Source organism: Rhipicephalus microplus, chromosome 1 (genome assembly GCF_043290135.1).
Source record: "Rhipicephalus microplus isolate Deutch F79 chromosome 1, USDA_Rmic, whole genome shotgun sequence".
NCBI classification, from domain to species: Eukaryota; Metazoa; Arthropoda; class Arachnida; order Ixodida; family Ixodidae; genus Rhipicephalus; species Rhipicephalus microplus.
In genome coordinates, this window is record NC_134700.1 from 263,581,317 (window position 1) to 263,601,071 (window position 19,755).

Genomic DNA, 19,755 nt, shown 5'->3' on the forward strand with positions numbered 1-19,755 from the left:
TATTATTATTATTATTATTATTATTATTATTATTATTATTATTATTATTATTATTATTATTATTATTATTATTATTATTATTATTATTATTATTATTATTATTATTATTATTATTATTATTATTATTATTATTATTATTATTATTATTATTATTACTATTATTATTATTATTATCATCATCATCATCATCATCATCATCATCATGCTGACTACGCCTACTGCAGGGCAAAGGCCTCTCTCATGCACCGCCAATCATCCCGGTCTTGTGGTTTCTGTTGCTGCATTATTCCTGCGAAGTTTTTAATCTCATCGGCCCACCTAACTTTCTGTCTCCCCCTCGTGCGTTTGCCTTCTCCGGGAATCAAGTCACTTACCCTTAACGACCAGTGGCTATCCTGCCTACGCGCTACGTGCCCGGCCTATGTCCATTTCTTCTTCTTGATTTCAACCATCGTATCCTTAACTCTGGTTTGTTCCCCCACCCAACCTGCTCTCTTCTTGTCTCTTAAAGTTACACCTATCATTTTCCTTTCTATCGCTCGCTGCATCGTCCACAATTTAAGCTGAACACCTTTTGTAGGCCTCCAGGTTTCGGCTCCGTGGGTAAATAATGGCAAAAATGCAACTGTTATATACCTCCCTCTTGAGGGTTAGTGGTAGATTACCATTAATGATTTGTGAATGCTCTCCGAATGTGACCCACCCCAACCTTATTCTTCTAGTTATTTCATTGTGATAGTTCGGCTCCGCGGTTACTACTTGCCTTATGTGTACATATTCCTTTAAAACTTGCAGCGTCTCTCCACCTATCCAAATGAGCTGTTTTCTGCCAAGAGTGTTGCAGAATGCACATCAGATGGTCGAATTTTTCCGAGCCATACTCTATGGCGTTCCTCATGATTATATTGTGGTTTCCGGACGTAAAATCTCGTCGACTATTATCACTCCACAATTACGTTTTCACTAGCCAGTCTAGGGCCGTGAACGACTAACCGCCCAGTAGTTTCGGATCATTGTATACAACAGAAACTCGGGCGAATTGGTAAGGATTTATTAACGAGACATGAACAGCGCGTAGATGACAACGAAAAGGGCCAGGATCAGTAGAGGCCAAGAGCGCGGACTTCCAACCAGATTTCACTAAAAATAAAAAACAAAAACGAAATTCAAGCAAGCCTGGTACTAGGAATGCCAAAGCTAAAGACAGTGCGGAGTTGGGTCGCCTTCGTCATTTCTCCTCGGTTTTCGCATTTTTTCCGTCCTCTCTCTCCTTCTTTTTCTGTCTTGCAGACCTTAGTGTGTTTCTTTCTTTCTTTCTGTCTATTCATTTCTTTCTCCCCTTCCTCATCTAGTTTTTTTCTTTTTTTTCCCTTTATAATGCTCTTCCGGGTTTTGTCTCCTCCTCTCTATTCTCGCTTGCTTCCTTCTCTCTGTTTTTATGCGCGGTTTGTCCTGAGTTACGAAGACCTACGGCCGCATACGACAGCCCAGGCCCTATAAGTGCTCCGCACTTGTCATCATCAGTGCCCTCGAATAACAAGGAGAAAACTCCTCCGTAGCAGGAATGCGTGCTCAATGCACTACAGATTGCTATGCTAGTCGTGGTTTTGCCTGCGGTACGCCAAACTACGACAGCATACGACAGCGCGGGCTTCCAAGGTGCGCTGAACTTGGGAGATGATGGAAGTCAGCTCTCTTTGGCTCTACTTAGTCTGCCCCTTTTCCTTATCGCCTGTGAGCTGTTGATACCTTCTTAACTGATCCGCATAATCATGATGAGGTAGAACTGCAGAGTTTGAAACCATGTCCTTGACTCTCGCTGTGAACTCGGGGCCTGCGACCGACCGCTTGATGCGTGATGCGGATGTGTGCTTGGCGGCCCAACGACAACAACAAAAAAGAGAGCGGGTACCCGGCCAGCTGTCGTCTTGCTCCGTCGTGGGTCACATTGGCAGCGACGAAGCGGCGCTGCTGGTGACGAAAGAGGCTGAAGCCTCGAGGCCGCGATTCGGGACTTGACCCGCATGGGCCGCTATTTTGAGCCCTTCCTGGCGAGCGCCCGAAGACCTGCGCAGCCTCGTGACGTCATGACGGCAAGGAATGAGCGCCCGAGGTTCGCTCCTCTCCCATCCTCGAAACCAGACACCGGAGTCTCGGGACAGCCGGTCGCTTCTTCGCTGGCTGCCCCGTTCAGTAGAGGAGATTCGCGAACACCGGCCTGATGCTCGTAGAATACCTTGCCTGCGCGTATATACTTTCGTTCAGGCACTTTTTTTCTGAAGCGGGCCAAGTTTCATCTGTGATTGTGTCTATCCTGTGATTGGTGGCCCTGTTCACCTGGTGTAGCTTTTGTGCAGAAGTGCCCCCCTCTTCGAAGACGTATAGTGACCGGATTCGCGCGGATTGTAGTGCCTCCTTTTGTGCTGCCGCAACGAACTTCGCTCTGCGTACCGGAATAATACTGCGTTTGGACATCTTTTCAGCTCGGCTTCGGCCATGAGCGCGTCGCGCTACGCTTCGTCGGCAGCGTGACCGTTGGTAAGCGGCTCAGATCAGAGATTGGGTCGTGTGTGCTTTTGAACGAGAAAAGATATTTCATATTCACTCTCATTGAATCTTCGGGCATATGAAAGTTGTGTGGCGTCCAAGCTGCGTGGATTGTTGAAAGCTGCTGGTCACCCGATAATCAACGCGATGTATACATGGAGGATTGCGTGCCATATTAATAATCTATTAAGTAACCTACTACATTACTACATATTCGTATGCGCAGAAATATACGACAATCCGTTGTAGTGCTTACGGTTACTTTTACACGTGAAGACGGTGCACTTAACGCAAAAGCACATGTAAAAATAGCGATACTTAATATAGCGTCGCATACATATTGGATCAGGTATGATAAGAGCTCTGCTGCAAGATTTATTGTGACGTACCTAGCGTTTCACTAGAGTGAGTTGGACGACACATGTCTGTGTTTCCCGTTGGTGCGAGTATGTCTTGGCTTAGAGGGCTCACTTCTTTCATTTAGTCGCACAGTGTTTTATACTGCACTTTACAGGTGCGCTTCATACGATGTAAAATATATGCTCTCATACCGACGTTTCTGGCGAGAGTTTTCGCATAGAGTCTCCATTCGTAATGATCGACCGAAGAGGTCTAGCTCGTGTAGTATCTGTACGGTTATTGTCAATCCGAATATGTTAGGTGAATATAATGAGTGAACGCAATGAGTAGGCTACTGAAGGGGGCACAGCACGGCCAGGGTAGCATGTGCACAGAGATTTTGTGAAGAGAACCGTGACTTAGTCACGACGAGTGAAAAAATGTGACCACTTCGACATGCGCAGTGTGTAAAGTGGGAGGATATGTGCACCTTACACAAATGTCATTATTATGCAGCAGTTTTATTATAATTTTTGATGTTCTAAAGAACGACTTGCTACGCAGTAGACATCGGCATGAATTGTCGCTTAAGAAACGCAGGCTCCTCGTCGTACTTGCGGCCCTCACAACTCAGTGTGCAAGGCACCGCAGATTTCTTTTTTTTTTGTCGAGATTATGAAGGCTGCGTGTTGACTGTCCTCTTCTCTGTTTATGTAGAGCCTTCTTGTGGTTGGTGAAAAATCCAATCAGCGATTCAACACCTGGGTCACGAAGTTCTTTTGTTGAAAAGCGTCTCAGATGCTGAACGCAGATGCGTTAAGTGTCTAACTAATTTTCTATGCAAAATGTTCTGTTGGACCAAACTCTTCCATTAACAAAAAAACAACAATAATGTCACCGCTTTTCTGCAGAGTTCTTGCGTTATTGGGCAGTTTTATTTCAATACTATGGACGCTGCCCACCGCATAGGAGATTAGCGGGACAAGAATAAAGTGGATTTTCGAGTGCAAGCTTTTTTTAAACTTTTCTATTGTTGTAACTGATTTAAAGCACGGATTTATAAAGCATGAGCGAAAAAGTTTAAATGAATTATTGAAAGGAAAGGTGTTGCTAGTCCGCGCACATTTCATTTTTTTTCCTATCTCCGGTCTATCGTGTACCATGGCGGTCGACAGTTAAGCCATCGCGCTATTTTCAAGTCCACCGTTTCTTCAATACTCGGTATATACCTTTCAATCCATACCTGCTTTTTGGGCCTTCTTCGAAGTACTTCGTGAAAATTGGTAGCGAATATGCATAGCTGCAATGCCATTCGAGTCAAAGAGAAAAAATAAGATATAAAGTTCTTTCTTAGCGGTCTAAAAACTTCACCACCGCGGCGGGCTGTCCTCGTGCATCCAAAATTATCCCAACCACACGTTCGCCGCTTGCACATTCTCTCTTTATTTACTTGGCACCAGGCTCGCCCACGCTTTGTTCAGGTTCTCAGCTCCGTTGTTTTCAGTGTTTTTGTTTTAACGCCGAGGCGTTTTACGGCCATAGACGTACCATAATTTCCCGCGAAACATGATTGCAATGAAACCTAAAGGGCGCCGTATCTAGTGAGCAAGACGGTGATATTTAATTGGAAACTGTGCTAGCAAGTGTCGCATCTTAAAATAGCTCTCGCCCTTACCATTAAAAGTGACCTTCCGAGAAGTGAAGCAACAATGAAATTGGCGATGTTACCATATAGCGTGCGTCAGCTTGACGTTACGGTATTTAACCACGTGGAATGCGCATTTTTTTGCAGCCGGCAAAGGACTGCTCTCTAAAAGAGACGGATGTCTAAACTAGCGATTTTCAGAGCAGTTAATCCTACCGAAATTTCTTGACAGTGCATATAAATTGAACTTTGCTCGAATAATACTGTCGAAATGTATGCAATTGCCAAGAAAATGAACAAAAGACGAATTCGTTCATGGTTTTAATGCTCCGCCATTGAACGTCGAGTTCGCGAGTAAGTTCTGTCGTGGCTGGTCATCTTGATGTTCCTAAGACGCATTGTGGTAACACATGTAGCCTAACAGTAGGTTGGCAAATACATTGATCAGCTGGTACTATGTAAATAAAACCGCTTATCGCCAAGTCCCACCAACTGACTATGAAGCTTCAAATAGGGCTGTGTAGCGAACTAGTGAAGTAGTGAGGGATGTGAATAGATATTATGCAGCAAAAACCGAGGGATGAAGGCTTCCGTTGTGTATCCTCAGCGGTATGATAATTTTCGTGTGTTCCTGTCCTACTCATACTTGTTTAGAGCGGCTGGTTAGCAACTTCAGCCTTGAGCTTTCTTCGGTATAAAGCAGCAGTGTGTCACCCTAATGATATATCAAGTAGTCATTCCGCGTGTCAGGCCCTTGCGCTATGATTCAAGCAGGAGCGAAAAGTCGCAGCTAACGCGAGGTGATAATGACCGCTGCCACTCGCTGGACCGCTCTAGAAAAAAGTGTGATTCAGACTGTACAAGGCGAAGACCAGGAGCAGCGAAAAACGATGATTATTGCAGCCGGTCGTTGATATTTCTGGCGCGTGAACTACGCCTTTCGAACAGTGGTACTCGAATAAGCCTAGAAAAAGGAGAACGAGTTAAGTGTACCCGTGGTTCAGACACTTCGTATTTTACTGCACGCTTCTGTAGAGGCAATATTAAGGGAATCAGTGAGTGTGAGAATGAAAATAGCACTTTAGATTAAGTACAGGACACGAGCACGGATAACATTCTATTGTTAAAACAATGAGGAACACGCGCAGCTAAGGGAGATGACACAACATCGACTAAGGATGTTAGTCTCTCTGTCATAAATAACAGTAGTTGCTGTATGATGCGTGTTGTCGATGGTGGGAGACAATCAATTAAAGTGATTGAATTGCGCAACATTTATGTTGTAGGACAGGCTGAAAAATCGAGTGTTTGAGGAAGGGTACCTCGTATTTCATTAGTTCATATAGCGCTTAGAAATTTAAGAATATTTATGATCCCAATCAAGAACGATTGGGGTCTTCTGACTATATACTTGACTGTGAAGTAAATGTCGCTATTTACAAAACGTGTTGGTGTACAGAATAAATAAATAAATAAATAAATAAATAAATAAATAAATAAATAAATAAATAAATAAATCTACAAACAAATGAATAAATAAATTCACATTCATGAATAGATACATAAAACAACTTTTTTTACCATACCTATACACAACACTAATGAAACAGATATCGTTTAGCCTTTGTTCTCATGACTGTGCTAAATACCTGATTTTCTTATTTGAAATGAAGTAGTCGCCCATTGAAAACAATAAAAGGGTATCTTAAAGGCCCTTTCAAGAGCCTTTGAAAAAGTTCCGCAGATCCTCCGTACCACGGGAATCAACGTTATGCGAATTATTCGCAGGGAAGTTGACTATGGCGTAATTTTTTTTATTGAGGTAAAGATTACGAAATGACGCTAAATATATGTAGAAATGTTGCACGCATTCGCATATTTTGAACTGTCGGATATGTTTTATATAACCAGAAGTTGCGTAGCTATGCCATCAGCAACATGGCTACCACAAACTCTGAAGCTGTAAACAGATACGCAGTGCTTGTGGTAGCGTGGATGGTAGCCCTGGCTAGCGTTACGTATACACCAACTTCGGTCAAAGGTGCTTAAGTATACAATTGACGTTAGGCCGTACAATAGGAATACAATTGTAATGATTACAAAATTAGATAGCCCACACTTCAACGTTTCGCCAACATTACTTATGCATAGGGTCGTTTTCCAATGCAGTTTCTATAGAACTGGTGCGGTACTGTGGAATATAATTCTTGATTGCCACGCGAAATGCTTGGGTTCGATTGCTGCTGGGACACCGATATTTATTCTTGGCATTGCTCGAGTCACTGCTGCCAATGAAAATTTTTATACGAATTGTCGATCACCTGTGGCGTATACCTGTTGTCCGCGGCCCGCGGTAAACGGGTATGTACCACACGTGTCTAGAGGAAAGGGTCTGATGACGTACGCGACGGCATTTTTACGCCATTGATGTGATGACAAGCACGAGGTAATAATGTCCAGCACAAGGAAATAAGCTCTTCGTTGGTCCATATGCGGGGAATATCGGCAATCAGTTGTCTCCCACTCTGCTTTGCTATGTAGTCGTGTGCCCGCTCTGCCCTGTCTAGCCCGACTGTCATGCGCGATCGAATGATTTTACTTCACCTTGTGTGTGTCCGACTGCGCAAGCGCTGATAAGAGCGCCTAGTCAAGAAGCGCGCAATCCTTGTAGGTTCAACGCTTTGCCCTTACATTTTCCGCGTGCTTTATGAAGAAATGAGTGACGGGGAGGCCCTGTGGGAAAGTTAATTAAGGCTATAGAAGAAACCACTATCCCGTCTTTGTACGCTAGAGTTCTTTCGAGGCCCTTTACAAAGAGGCCCTTTACAAATGGTGTTCACCATTAAAGCCATTATGAAGGGTCTCTAGAAACTTTCGGCACCATCAAGATCAGGAATCCCGGTGCCTCTCGTGCCGTTATCATTCGGTGCGCCTCCTTGCAGGAACGGAGACGAGCAATTAAAATTCTGGGTCGGGCAGTGCGCCGTTCCCGTCCCCTTCTTTGCGCCGGGATGGCCCATCGTGCTACGTCTCCCTCACTGCCGCCGGCTGTCTGCTCTCTAGTCGTGCGCGAGCATGTCGAGGGATCAGCAAGAAGGAGCACAGACAGTTCGGCACAGGCTTGGCATCTCCTCCTCGGTGTTCCTATAGGCACAACAGCCCGGCTTGCCTCACTTCCGCCTAAAAAAAGACGCGAGAATGAGCGCGACAGTGGAAGGTTGGTGGGGGAAAGTGGCTGCGTGGCGAGCACGCGCGAAATAGACTGAATGACGCACCTCGTGAGGCTGTAGCAACGAAATGTGGGGACGCGATGAGCGGGTGGATGCGTAGATGGAGGCACGGCGTAGACAGAAACGTTCTACGTTACAGCTGGCCTTAGAGCACGTGTGCATTTCCCGTGCATTCTGATTGGTCCCGACTGTATACTCGCAGTCGGGTGTGACTGTTCTAGTCCGAACGCACTGTCTGAGAGGTTAGGGTGCAATGTTGCCTTTATTGTAGCGACTGCATGACGTCACCTATGGCCATCGTGTATCATGGCATTATAGAAAGTCTGCGGATATCTATGTGGTGAGATTATGCACGGGTCGGGAAGTGGCTTGCCGTGTTTTTTCGGGAGGATTGAAGAGCTCATGCACGCGAAATGAAACAGTGTATGGTGTGCAGAAACAGGACTGAGAACTTGTCTGAATTGCATGTAAACGTATTATTTTCTTTTAGTACTAATTCTCATTCTTTTGCGCTCACTGTATGACTCACCTTTAAGAATCGTGAACAGTGCCATAACTGTGCTCTTGTTACCATTCTTATAATGGTTGGACGTTGGAGTGCTATAGGTATATATATTCAAAACGTTGTCCGTGAACTACTATATATCAGTTTTTATCTCCATGAAAATACATTTCTATGGACAATATGTGTGCACAAAAATTGCTTATACACAGTTAGCCACCATCTGTAGATTATTTCGTTTTAGGTCAAATGAACGTCACGTTTCTTGTGGAGGTAAAGTAGTTCACATTACAAAGAGCTCATTAATGTATCTCAAGTTTGTATACACGTCAGATACATTACACGGACCGATTGCAAAAATTTGAATGGACACTTTCGCTAGTGTTTACATTGGGAGTGAAGTCGTTCTTGGTGGGCTCACTGGTACATGTTGCATTGAATTGAACGCCTTGAATAAGATAAAAAAAATCGAAATTTCTCTAAAGGGCTTGCTTGCGTTTGCACGTAGGTTCAGAGCAAAATAACTTTTAGATATATCTAAAAGAGAATATTTGTGGTACAGATGCGAGCTAGTTTTGTCTTCTGGTCATATACATGCTTATGCGCAACACAAACGTGCTTCCGCTTTTTGAAATGGGGATAAATTGTAGTTTTTCTAAATAAACTTACTTTTTTTAGTGCGCAGGGAACGTTTGAGAAAGAAGATAGAGCAATGAGATAGGACAGAGCGCACATGTCCTATCTCACTGCTCTATCTTCTTTCTCGAACATTCTCTTGCGCACTAAGAAAAGTAAATTTCTTTCAAAATGCAATACCAACCAGCCCAAGTAGTCACTCTTTTGCGATAATTTGTAGTACAACATCCGCGAATTCAAGTAAAACATTTAGGAGTCCCTGCGATGGGTTCCTAATGTTTTTTAACGTATTCAGGCCATTACAACGCACTTACCTGCGCCCTTTTTGCTTAGGCTCGCGTTCTTCCTAATTTGCACAACTTTTCTCTCCTCCGGTTATGTGTGCTTTGCTTTATAGGGCGTTAATGCGCGGAGATGTTCGGAGATTCTCAAGGCACCGCCTCCGCTACTACGCTCTGACCATTCAGTTCATTCATATTTAACTACAAAGAGCTGGCATCGGAAATGCTTGGAAGCATCTCTGTTCACATTTCTCCTTAATTAGCAATTTAGCTCTGTGAACTTTTTAACGGTTCTTTAATGTTAGCATGCAAAAATAGTGCAGTTAAAAAAAGCGTGTATGTCTGAAAATCCCTCTTTATTAGACTTCTGACTTATGTTGACTTACGTTAGTTAGACGTGATATATTTTTCTGTACAAAAGTAGGTGACTGTGCATTATCTAGCGTCTTTCTGCAGCATATGCTAAGAGACTAGCACGTTAAGTATCGAGTCCAACGCAGATGCCGCTTCAGTTGTCTCGTATATGTTGGGAAGTACGAATGGTCATCTAAAAAAAATAAAAAATATGGTAGCCAAACCAACACACGATAACTGTAGATAACAGTAAAAGATGTGTTGTCCGAAAATGAAGTAGAACATATGAAATTCGAGAAATGAAGTAGAACATATATGAATTTTGAGGTACTACGCTATCCAAGAAGGTCTCTCTTTAAAATGCTTCGGGAATGTAACCAAGTGATCCCAGCAAACTGTTCAAGCCAGAAAAGCATGGAACATAAATGTACTTTTAAACTACAGTGAAGTAATTATGTCGTAAATTCAAATGAATCAAGTGGACAAAAGGTCACCCTTTCTGTCGTAGGGGTAAGCATTCATGAACTTCAAATCACGCGTCGTTTGTTTTACCAACTGGGCTACAAAAATTCTTCTGCTGCTGTTCTTTGGAGGGGGGGGGCACCTATATTCCAGCTTAACGTGTTGAGAGAGTCGCTCATACAAATAATTATTACCGGCCTAAAATATTCAAAAGCGTATGCATTGCGATCGTCGGACAGCCGTGAAATGATTGATTTGTGGGGTTTAACGTCCCAAAACCACTATTTGATTATGAGAGACGCCGTAGTGGAGGGCTCCGGAAATTTCGACCACCAGGGGTTCTTTAACGTGCACCCAAATCTGAGTACACGGGCCTACAGCATTTCCGCCTCCATCGGAAATGCAGCTGCCACAGCCGGGATTTGATCCCGTGAAATAAGCCGTGAAATAATTATACCTTATGTTGATCGAGCACAGGTAAATCTCTTAGAGCGTGGGCGGGGGGGGGGCTTCATCTAAGCGTGCTGTTCCCTATTAAGTCAATATAAAGGTCAGAAATTAAATTGCGTACCCTGCCTTTTTTAGGTGACTAGAGTGGGTGGAGGGGGTCTCCCCCTAGACCCCCTGCCCGGGCGCCCGCCTTTGTTTTTATGGGATGATCACAAAAGATTTTGGTGGTGACGTTCCCAATGAAGTCAAAGTGGATTCTCGGTAAAAGTCGACTATTCCACCATAAGACAACGCTATTGTTTGAAGCTACATTGTGCCGTCGTGTGAAAAGCATTACGAGTGGGTGCCTTAAAGCTGCCCGTCCTTTAGAAAAGACTACGCCATGATTCACCAAAACCGTCGTCATGAGCAACAGCATCGGCAGCGTTGCCTTGTATTTGGGTAGTATAACTCCATATGCCGGTGGTGCTTGATGATTTGCGCGATTTTGCGGGCGCTTTAAAGCTGCCCAATTAGCAAAGAAGGTTGTTTCACAATTCATCAGCAGCGGCCTGGCCACAGCATTTTCTACGATCCACGTGATCTTAATTGTTACCCAGCCATTACAGATGATGCCAGAATTAATCGTTGTCTACAGCTTCAATATAGCTCTCTTTATGACCCAGCTAGCGCGGGTAGTTTCGTAGCCTCCATAACAGTGAGCAGGCTGCCTTGGCCTTTGTCTGCAGCAATCTTGCCTTGATCTTTTTAGAACCTTTTAAACGACAGTGTTCGTAACGTCTGACCACACGTCCTTCGCAACGTTCTTTGCTGATCACAAAGTACATGTGACAGTATTTCCACAAATGTGGGCAAGTCAACACGCCAGAGTGCTACTTTCTGTCTTCAGTACTTGCAACAAGCGCCCTAACAAAATTCACGGCGTTATTGGTGGCATGGTTTGTAATCTGGAGTTATCTCTCTCTCTCTCTCTTTTCCAGATGCTGACCCCTTCGCGTCGCCTCGGCTGCAGCAGCCAGAATGAACGCAGGTTCCACACAAGCCAGAGCAACGAACGACTACGCCTAAACAACCGAATTTCTTAAAACCGACTCCATTTGAGAGCATCGACCACAATGACTTCAGCGTGGAGCCAGCTAGACCAGCTGCTAACGTGCGCAATCTGTCTCGACCGATACCGGAACCCGAAGCTGCTACCATGCCAGCACTCGTTCTGCGCCGACCCTTGCCTGGAAGGGTTGCAGGACTACGCGCGGCGGCAGATAAAATGTCCAGAGTGTCGCGCCGAGCACCGCATCCCGTACAACGGCGTGCAGACGTTTCCCACCAACGTGACGCTGATGAGGTTCCTCGAGCTGCACCGCGACATCACGGGAGAAGAACCCGAGCCACTGCCTTCGTCCATGGAACGTTGTCACGTGTGCAGCGAGAAGAGCCTCGTGAGTCGATGTTCGCACTGCGAGAAGAAGATTTGCGAGACGTGCAAAGAGGCGCACTTGGACATCATGCGCCGGGAGATCAGCCGCATTTGCAATCAAGTTCGCAGGTGTCTGAACCGGCTGAGCGACCACCTCGCGCAGAACAACAAGAACCAGGACAAGCTATCGCAGAATTGCGCGCTTGTGAAAGAGGAGCTGGATGACCTCATCAACCGTTACATCAAAGACCTGCAGCTGGTTCACAATAAGCTTAAGACCGAGATAGACGTGTACTTGCAGCAGGAGCTAAAGCAGTTGTCCGCGCTTTCCGAGGATGTGGAGACAGAGGTCAACAACATTACGTCCAACTGCGACGTCGTTGAGAAATACGTCAACGACGACACTGAGTGGACGGACTCTGAGCTCGTCGAGTACAAGGAGATATTCTCAAAGACTCTCGAATTCCTAAGGAACTTTGATCCGGACACGTCTGATTTTACGAGGCGGGTTAAGCTCCAGATCCACACGGACCCTGACGCGCTGCATCGCACCTTGGCCAACCTGGGAGAGCTCAAGTTCAACACGCCAATCACGCAATCGTCATCAAATCTCAACGTACCCCAGCTCAACCTTGGTTCATCTGGAGGTGGCACGGCCAACGCGCTGATGCGAAGTCAGAGCGACCATCGCCTCGCGGTGCAATTCCAAAAGAAGCAGGACGCTACGCGGTCGATGCTAGACATTGGCCAGCGGTACGGTGGCCATCTCAGTGACTCCGACCGAGATGGCAGCTTTGAGGGTCCTTCTTCAATGTATTCTAGAAATCGTAATAGAGACAATAGTGAGAACTCCATTTTAAGAAGATACGGGCCTGATCGGGGTCGGGATAACGACAATGCAGACAGCCGACTCTCGAACCGCTATGGAAGTCGCTTCGAAGACAGGTCCTGGAGGGACGAAGGAACGGGTGGAAGCCATCATAGCTTTAGATCTCGTTACGCGCGTGAGCTTATGGACGACGATTCAGAAGGACTGAGTAGCCATACTCGGAACGTCCGCTTCGAGGAACCACCACCTCCACGGGAGAAAGTGTTTGACACAGATGATGCGACCCGCGGTCCGCTCAGCGGCGTCGTAAAGCTAAGTGATTCGGCCAAATTCATGGAACGCCTCCACGAGAACCAGATCAGGCAGAAGCAGAAACAGGCCGAGAAGGAGCGGCTGGAGAACGAACCACCTCCTGCTCCGGTGGTTCCTGTGCCGCCACCGAGGAGACCACCGTCGAGGCAGCTTAGTGAGGACGAAGTCGAGAAGCAGAAAAAGGCGGCCAACCAAGCCGCGGCCGCGTCCACTTCTACGCCCGCCACGTCACCGCCGCCGTCCCTGGACACGAGGCCATCGCAGCTACGGCGACTCGCACCCAAGGACGACGTCCCGTCTCGGGCGACACCTCCGGACTCTCCGAGGACGCCGACGCCACGCCAGAGTTCCATTGAGAGCACACCCGCGCAGTCCCGGAGGAGTTCTACGGCTTCTGAAGACACGACGGCCAGCACAACGACGGCGACCAGTGACTCGATGAGGTCGCGACAGCGCCGTGCCATCGAGGAGGAGCCACTGTCCAGGAGGGAGCTGTCCTCAACGGCACCCAAGCCTTCGACGCCCGCCAGGTCAGTGCTTTCGCCGCCTCGCGGCCTTGTCAACTCGACGGAGCAGGGCGGGGCTCAGGGGGAGGAGCAGGAAATTGTGCCCGCGTCGCGTCCCCTGTTGCGCCACAGCCCGTACCGCCGATCTTGCACCGACTACGTGGTGCGGAGGCGCGACAAGTCGCCGCCGGCCGTGGTGGCTCGTCGCTGCTTCGACGACCTGAGTTGGAGTCCCCGCGCTGGTCGCAGCGGCGACGACCCGGCACCCTCGCGGTGGACGAGCCTGCACAGGCCGGACTACTACCGCTACCGGACGTCTCGCTTTGGCTCGAGCGCCGGCCTGGAAGACCAGAGCCCAAGCTGGCGCTCGGCGCTCGTGGCCGACCCAAGTAGGCCTGCCTGCAATGATACACCCTTGGCATGGGCGAGCAGATTCTAACACCGAGAGGTGCCGGGCCGTGGTCCGACAGGGAGAGTGAAACGGCGGCGCGGCTCTGTTCGCCGCTGTTTTCTTAGCACAAGCTCGTGTCGCCGCCGCAGGTGCCTCGACTACAGCGACGTACCGCTTAGTCCTGCGTCACTCGGTAGTGGTGAGGTTGGCGTCACTTGCGACGAAATGTGTTGCACTGGAACCCCAGGACTGATCCTTGTTTTTAGCCTTTTTTTCAAAAGCCATGTGTTGCCGCAAACGTTATCTTCATTTTTTTCACTGCTCCTTGTCAAACTTTAAAATCTTCGATACCAGACGTGTACGGGCAATTACTACAGTTGCGGAACAGAAACTCATTTCCATATTTATAAAAATTATAAGTGAAGGCCTCGTCAATCATTAACCAGGCTCGAGGGATTGAAGCATGTAAGCTGCGCGCAGCACGACAGTTATAGACTCGGTTTCTGAGGCAAGCTAAGCGGATTTTTTCTCCGACATTTACATGATAATCACAAATAGCCAATGTACTACAGCATAAAATCAGAAATTAAAATATTGCTCGCGCCAGCATTCTTACCTATCTTTTGGAGTGATTGCAACATAACGAGACGCAGAATACGTTTTTTGCTTGGGCGTAATTCGATTAACTTGGAAAGTCATGGTCTTTAGATGGGATGGCTAAAATCATCAGTACTTTGCTGCACCATTTATAGATGAAAATTATGGTAACTTCCTCGATACAATGGGAGCCAGTCGTTCATGTAGGCGTGCTATAGAAATGGGCATTGTGCATTCCTATTTGTACATTTTAATATCAAAGTTTGATATCGTTATCCTCTTCAGTTACTTTGCCTAACACGCATCAAACAGCAAAGAGACTTATGCTCTTCTTTTCACCGTCTTTTTCTCACTCAAACACATATGAGATTGAATATTATTTTCCTGTTCGTTGAGCTCAAGATAAGTTTACTCCTATACGCACATTTTTGTCCATACACGTACCCTTCTCTCGTATGGTTAAGATATTTCAATTTCAGTAGCCATGTTTGCTAGGAAGAAAAGATGATGACCTCTTTTCCGGCTGCGTTCTGACATAAGAAAGCGCATCCACACTATTCACAGCGTGCGAAGATAGTAGACTTTCTTGTCTTTCTCCAGCAAGCGTTCGAGCATGTACTAAAGATGTCAGCACCAGTCGTATATGCCACGCCTATAGTATCACCAGCTACTCCGGTTGGAAATTAACCACTCTTTCATTAATACTATGAAACTCTTGTATCGAGGCTACCCCGACATGCACGAAACGTATTCTGCGTTTAATGTGAGAGCGTTCGCGCAAAAGCGACGCTCGCTTGGGCATCGCGTGCGATTTGGTAAGCTCCTCGTTCTGCTTATGCCGCAGCGCCAACTCGGCCACGGGCCTTCTCTTCGTCCTGCCATCGCTGTCGGCGGAGACGAAGAGAATGTAAAGCGCAGCGCCTGTCCACGGAACCCGCCACGCCCAAGACTTGGCAGCGCACCCGTGTAGAAGCACCAGAGGGACATTTTCATTCTCAAGAGAACGCAATAAAAACCAGAATAGTGTTATTGTTAGGAAATCTTTCCCCCGTAGACTACGTTCTCTCTTTCTTCTACCACTTCTCTCACAATTCATTATCAACATACGTCGCCGCTGTCTTTGTCTCCTTATCCACCGACACACCAGACAGCTCTGACGGCACGCCGAATACGTGTACCAGCGTTCGCTCCGAGTGTTCCGTGAGAAAGCCACCACCCAGCGATGTTATAGGTGATTCGAAAATGCGTCCACCAATGAGCGATACACGTTATAGCTGGTTCGAAAGTGCGTCGTGTCCAGAGAAAACAAACAAAAACGAAAAGAGAGCGCGGCAATGCACGCTCTTTTGAATGTGGGGTGTGGTACTATGAGGACGCATTGCAAGCAGTGACAACATCCTGCAAGGAAGACGCCGACAGAATTTCCTTGGTGGTCTTTCCCGTTTTCGTAGATGGAAGGTTAACTTCGGGCTCCAAGGCGACAGTGGAAGTCTCCGTCAACTGGTGCTTCGGTATTCGTTAAGGAAAGCGAAAGGCGCATCCCACGAAAAGGTTAGAGACCCACTGATGCTATCGAAAAGTTATGCTTTTATTTTTCTTTTTGTTCGAGTTAACTCGTCCCACAGATAACTAATCTGCCTCTGAATAACCATCCCATTAAAACGAGCGTGAGAAACCTGCGCTGTTCCGCGAAGCACTTAGGACTGTTTACCCAATATAAAGTATCGTAGCCTTTCCCACCACCAGTACACACAAAGGCGAGAAAGAGAAGTTTCGTTTGATGCGATGAGGCGCGCAATTGTTGTCCTGTTTTCACCTTTTCGGAAAAGTTTTATTAGGGGAGCGATATAGAGAGAACACGCAACAGTTCACAGCTTCGTTATTTCAGGGATTATGCCTGTTTGGCTCTTAGGTTCTAGTTATGTGTTAGCCAAAATCACTGATCGTTTTACTCACACTATTTTGGAGTCAATGAAATCTTAAAAAGTATATCTATGAGGAAACACCTAACTGATTCACATATAAATATGTCTATCTTTTTACATAAACAGTGCGTTTAATTAGCTTAGGCTGCTAGTACTGATGAAGTAGTTTCGCGCATTCATATAATATAACTGAACTCACGTGACATCGGAAAATGCCTTGCGTCATGACTAAACAAGATTGGAATCTTACCGCGGACATTTTCAAGTGCAGTCTTCCTTTAAAATAAGATCACGCCAGGCTTCTAGTCGCTACACGGTGGTACAAAGATAACGTAAGGTGGCTATCTTTCATTTCCTATCCTTGCAACATGATGCAACCTTGACACACTGATTCGACACGTGCGTTATACTGCATTTACGTAAAGGTGTTTTCTGGGAGAGGATGACGATTTCAATATACTTTGACTCATGGAGTGACCGTGCTCAGTCAAAATGAAAGTGGTTAGAGTACGAAGAAAGGTGCTTCGATCTCAGTCCCCCTCCTCTGCGAGTGACGTCAGGCGAGTGACATCAAACTAACGCGGCTGTTTCACTCTCCTGCGGCCCGTGGCGCGCATTCGCATGACTGGCATGCATCCACAGGCTCTCAGCCCCGGGCTTTTTTTGGAAGGACAACGGACTATCGGCCATGAACCGCACGCCGCCTGTCGCGTATTGTATTGCTTTCATTAGATGAAACTAATAAACCATTTGCAAACCCCAACAGTGTGAACAATTAATCAGCATGGCATGATGACGGGCGTCACTAGCGGCTGACAACCAAAAGCTTCACAGAAATGATTTAAAACAGAACGTCATAGTAGTCTCCTTCTAGATAAACATAAAAAAATATGCCATAAGCTGTGAAAGCACCGTAGCGAGCTAAGGCACATACTCGGGCTAAGTTTTTGATGGTTTCTTACTAGGGGAGTGCTACTGTGTAAATAGTGTTTTACAAGATCTTGTTACGGCGCTTATAATATTGTTCATCGTTAAGCACAGAGGCCCTTACTGAATACTCTTACTGATGCGAAAGTCCTAAATTACAAAATAAAGCAATCACTTCCAATTAACTTCCAATCAGGCTCACTCTAAATAGCATAAAGCTCTGAGTGCCAGAACTTCACATATTTTACCGCTCTTTACGTGGTGCATAATGCTTTCTACCTTGGTATTTACGCTGCATTCCAATACCAAATATAACCGATGAGTCATATGGGAAAAGCAAGAAGGGTACCCGCAAGGGAACCTTCTGGTTTGCTACCCTAAAATAAGTGAAGAGTGAAGAAAATAAGAAGCACTGCTATCTGGCACTATAATATTGACGTTCTTTAGTGTGACTTAACATGAATACTCGTTAGAATATAATTCAAGGGACACATTACAGCTAATTATTTTTATGCGGCTTTATAGTGCAACCTGCATGCATGCGCACGCGTAGTGTCTTAGTGGCTTGCAGTATTGGCGAGGTATATGTAAGATTTCGGCAAGTCTCAGTTCTGACTCGCATCTAATGTTCGCAGGTCCACTCGTGCGCCGCTGGCCAAGGCCATATCTCTAGACCACGACGATCGCCGCCGACCGACAGATGACAGGAAGAAAGAGGAAGTGATGACGAGGGCCGGATCGCTGAGCGGCCCGTCTCCCGCTGCGCACCAGTCGTCGTTCTTCAGCCGCTTGAAGCCGCAGCAAGCGCAGATTGGCGAAGAGGAGGACACCGAATCCGAGGCGTCTACCGAGGAAGAAACCTCGGAGGAAGAAGAGGAGGACGAGGAGGAAGACGATGAAGAGGACGAGGAGGAGGAAGAGACTGTGGCGGCCCAGCCCGAAAGACCCAAGACGCCCACGACGCCCACGCGCAAGATCTCGTCCACGCAGCAGGGTACCAAGAAGGAAGAGGACATGACCTCCTCCGTGTCAGCGCTGCTCAATAGGAGCGCCCAGGCGCGGCGAGGTAGCCAGGACGTGCGCTCCTCGACACCCACGTCGGGCAGGCACTCACAATACGCCAGGGACAAGGAGGAAGGAAGCCCCAGGAGTCGCTTCCAATCCTGGAGGGAGACGCCGTCTTCGTCGGTGGATGACCCCACCATGGTGTCCTCCTCCCGGTATGGCGGCACCTCCTTCTTGGCCAGTCGAAGGCGCGCTGGAGAGGATGACCCACCTAGAGGAGAGGACAGTGGTCCCGGAAGCCGCTTTCTAAGCCGCAGCCGGAGTTCGGCACTCATGGACCAGCCGGAGCCACGAGCCGATCGGCGTAAGAATCAGCAGGAAAGTGCCACCCCGACTGCGAGGTCTCCGGCGGTGAATCCGACGTCGTCTTCGGCGGCAGCGCTGCGTAGGAGCCGGCTGACTCGCAGCAAGAGCTCTAACGAGATGCTACCCGGAGAAGGCGACAGCGGTGATGAAGCCAACCAGCCGCCGCCGTCGTACCGGAGTCGCTACGGCCAGCCGGAGAGCTCACCGGCCCTCAGTGGCAGCGGCTCTCTCTCCCGCTCGAAAAGCAGCCATGCGGTCAAGGACAGCTCTCCAGACGCGGGCGACTACGCTGGCTCTGGCGGTGGGCCCGGGGCGTCGTCCAGCTGGGCGCAGTACCTGCGCAACAAGTATGGCTCCCGCGGAACCAGTGGTCCCGGCAGCTCGTCGGGGTACGGACCCAAGAGTGTGTCCCGGTCCCGCAGCTCTCATGCAGTCTACAGCCGCAGCGGCAGCGACGACAACAGCTCGGAGGACGAGGACGTTCCTGCCCGGGGCCGTGGTCCGGAGGCCGGCAGCGGCTCTTCGCGTCACGATGGACAGTACGGCAGCTATGGCTTTCCTCGAAGCATGTATCTTCAAAAGCGCCGTATGCAGCTCAAGATCGGCACGCGTGGTACTGAACCCGGCTGCTTCACGTGGCCAAGGGGTGTCGCTGTCGGACCGGACAACTCGATCGTGGTTGCCGACAGCAGCAACCATCGGGTACAGGTGAGTCGTGCTTCCCCCATAATCGTGCCTCTTGCCACTTCCGAGGCTGAGGAACGCACAAAGTTTGTGTGGCTAAATGGGCGATATTTTGCATGAACCAAGCTTCTCAAAAGAAGCTAGTACTTCCCGTGGGATTGGTTGTGTATTTACTGGAGTTGTGTCGAGCATTTATACGGTTAATAATGTTAGATGACAGCCTAAGTCTGAGCCTAATATCAACCCACAGTTAGCCTAAGTCTTTGTTATTCTATGAAATTTGGCTTACGCCTCATGTACGTCAAATACGAAACGTTCTTGTTAAATGTAGAGTGTTCTCAGTCAAACAA

The 19,755-nt window shown here is 47.4% G+C and overlaps 1 protein-coding gene across 5 annotated transcripts in view; it reads left to right on the forward strand.

Moving 5' to 3' along the window:
- The first annotated feature begins 2,145 nt into the window (after positions 1–2,145).
- Positions 2,146–19,755, forward strand: part of LOC142815306 (uncharacterized) — a 50,810-nt gene continuing 33,200 nt past the window's right edge. For 2 of the 5 annotated variants that reach the window (XR_012895107.1, XM_075894132.1), the window contains exons 1-4: positions 2,146–2,538; positions 11,427–13,534; positions 17,986–19,260; positions 19,316–19,429. Coding sequence is in view for 4 of the 5 variants with exons in the window: in XM_075894132.1 (XP_075750247.1) it covers positions 11,562–13,534; positions 17,986–19,260; positions 19,316–19,429 (3,362 nt within the window). In the remaining variant the exon portion in view is untranslated. Of the gene's footprint in view, positions 2,539–7,938; positions 8,102–11,426; positions 13,535–17,985; positions 19,430–19,755 lie in introns of those variants that run through there. The other 3 variants (XM_075894130.1, XM_075894133.1, XM_075894131.1) reach the window with 2 other exon arrangements.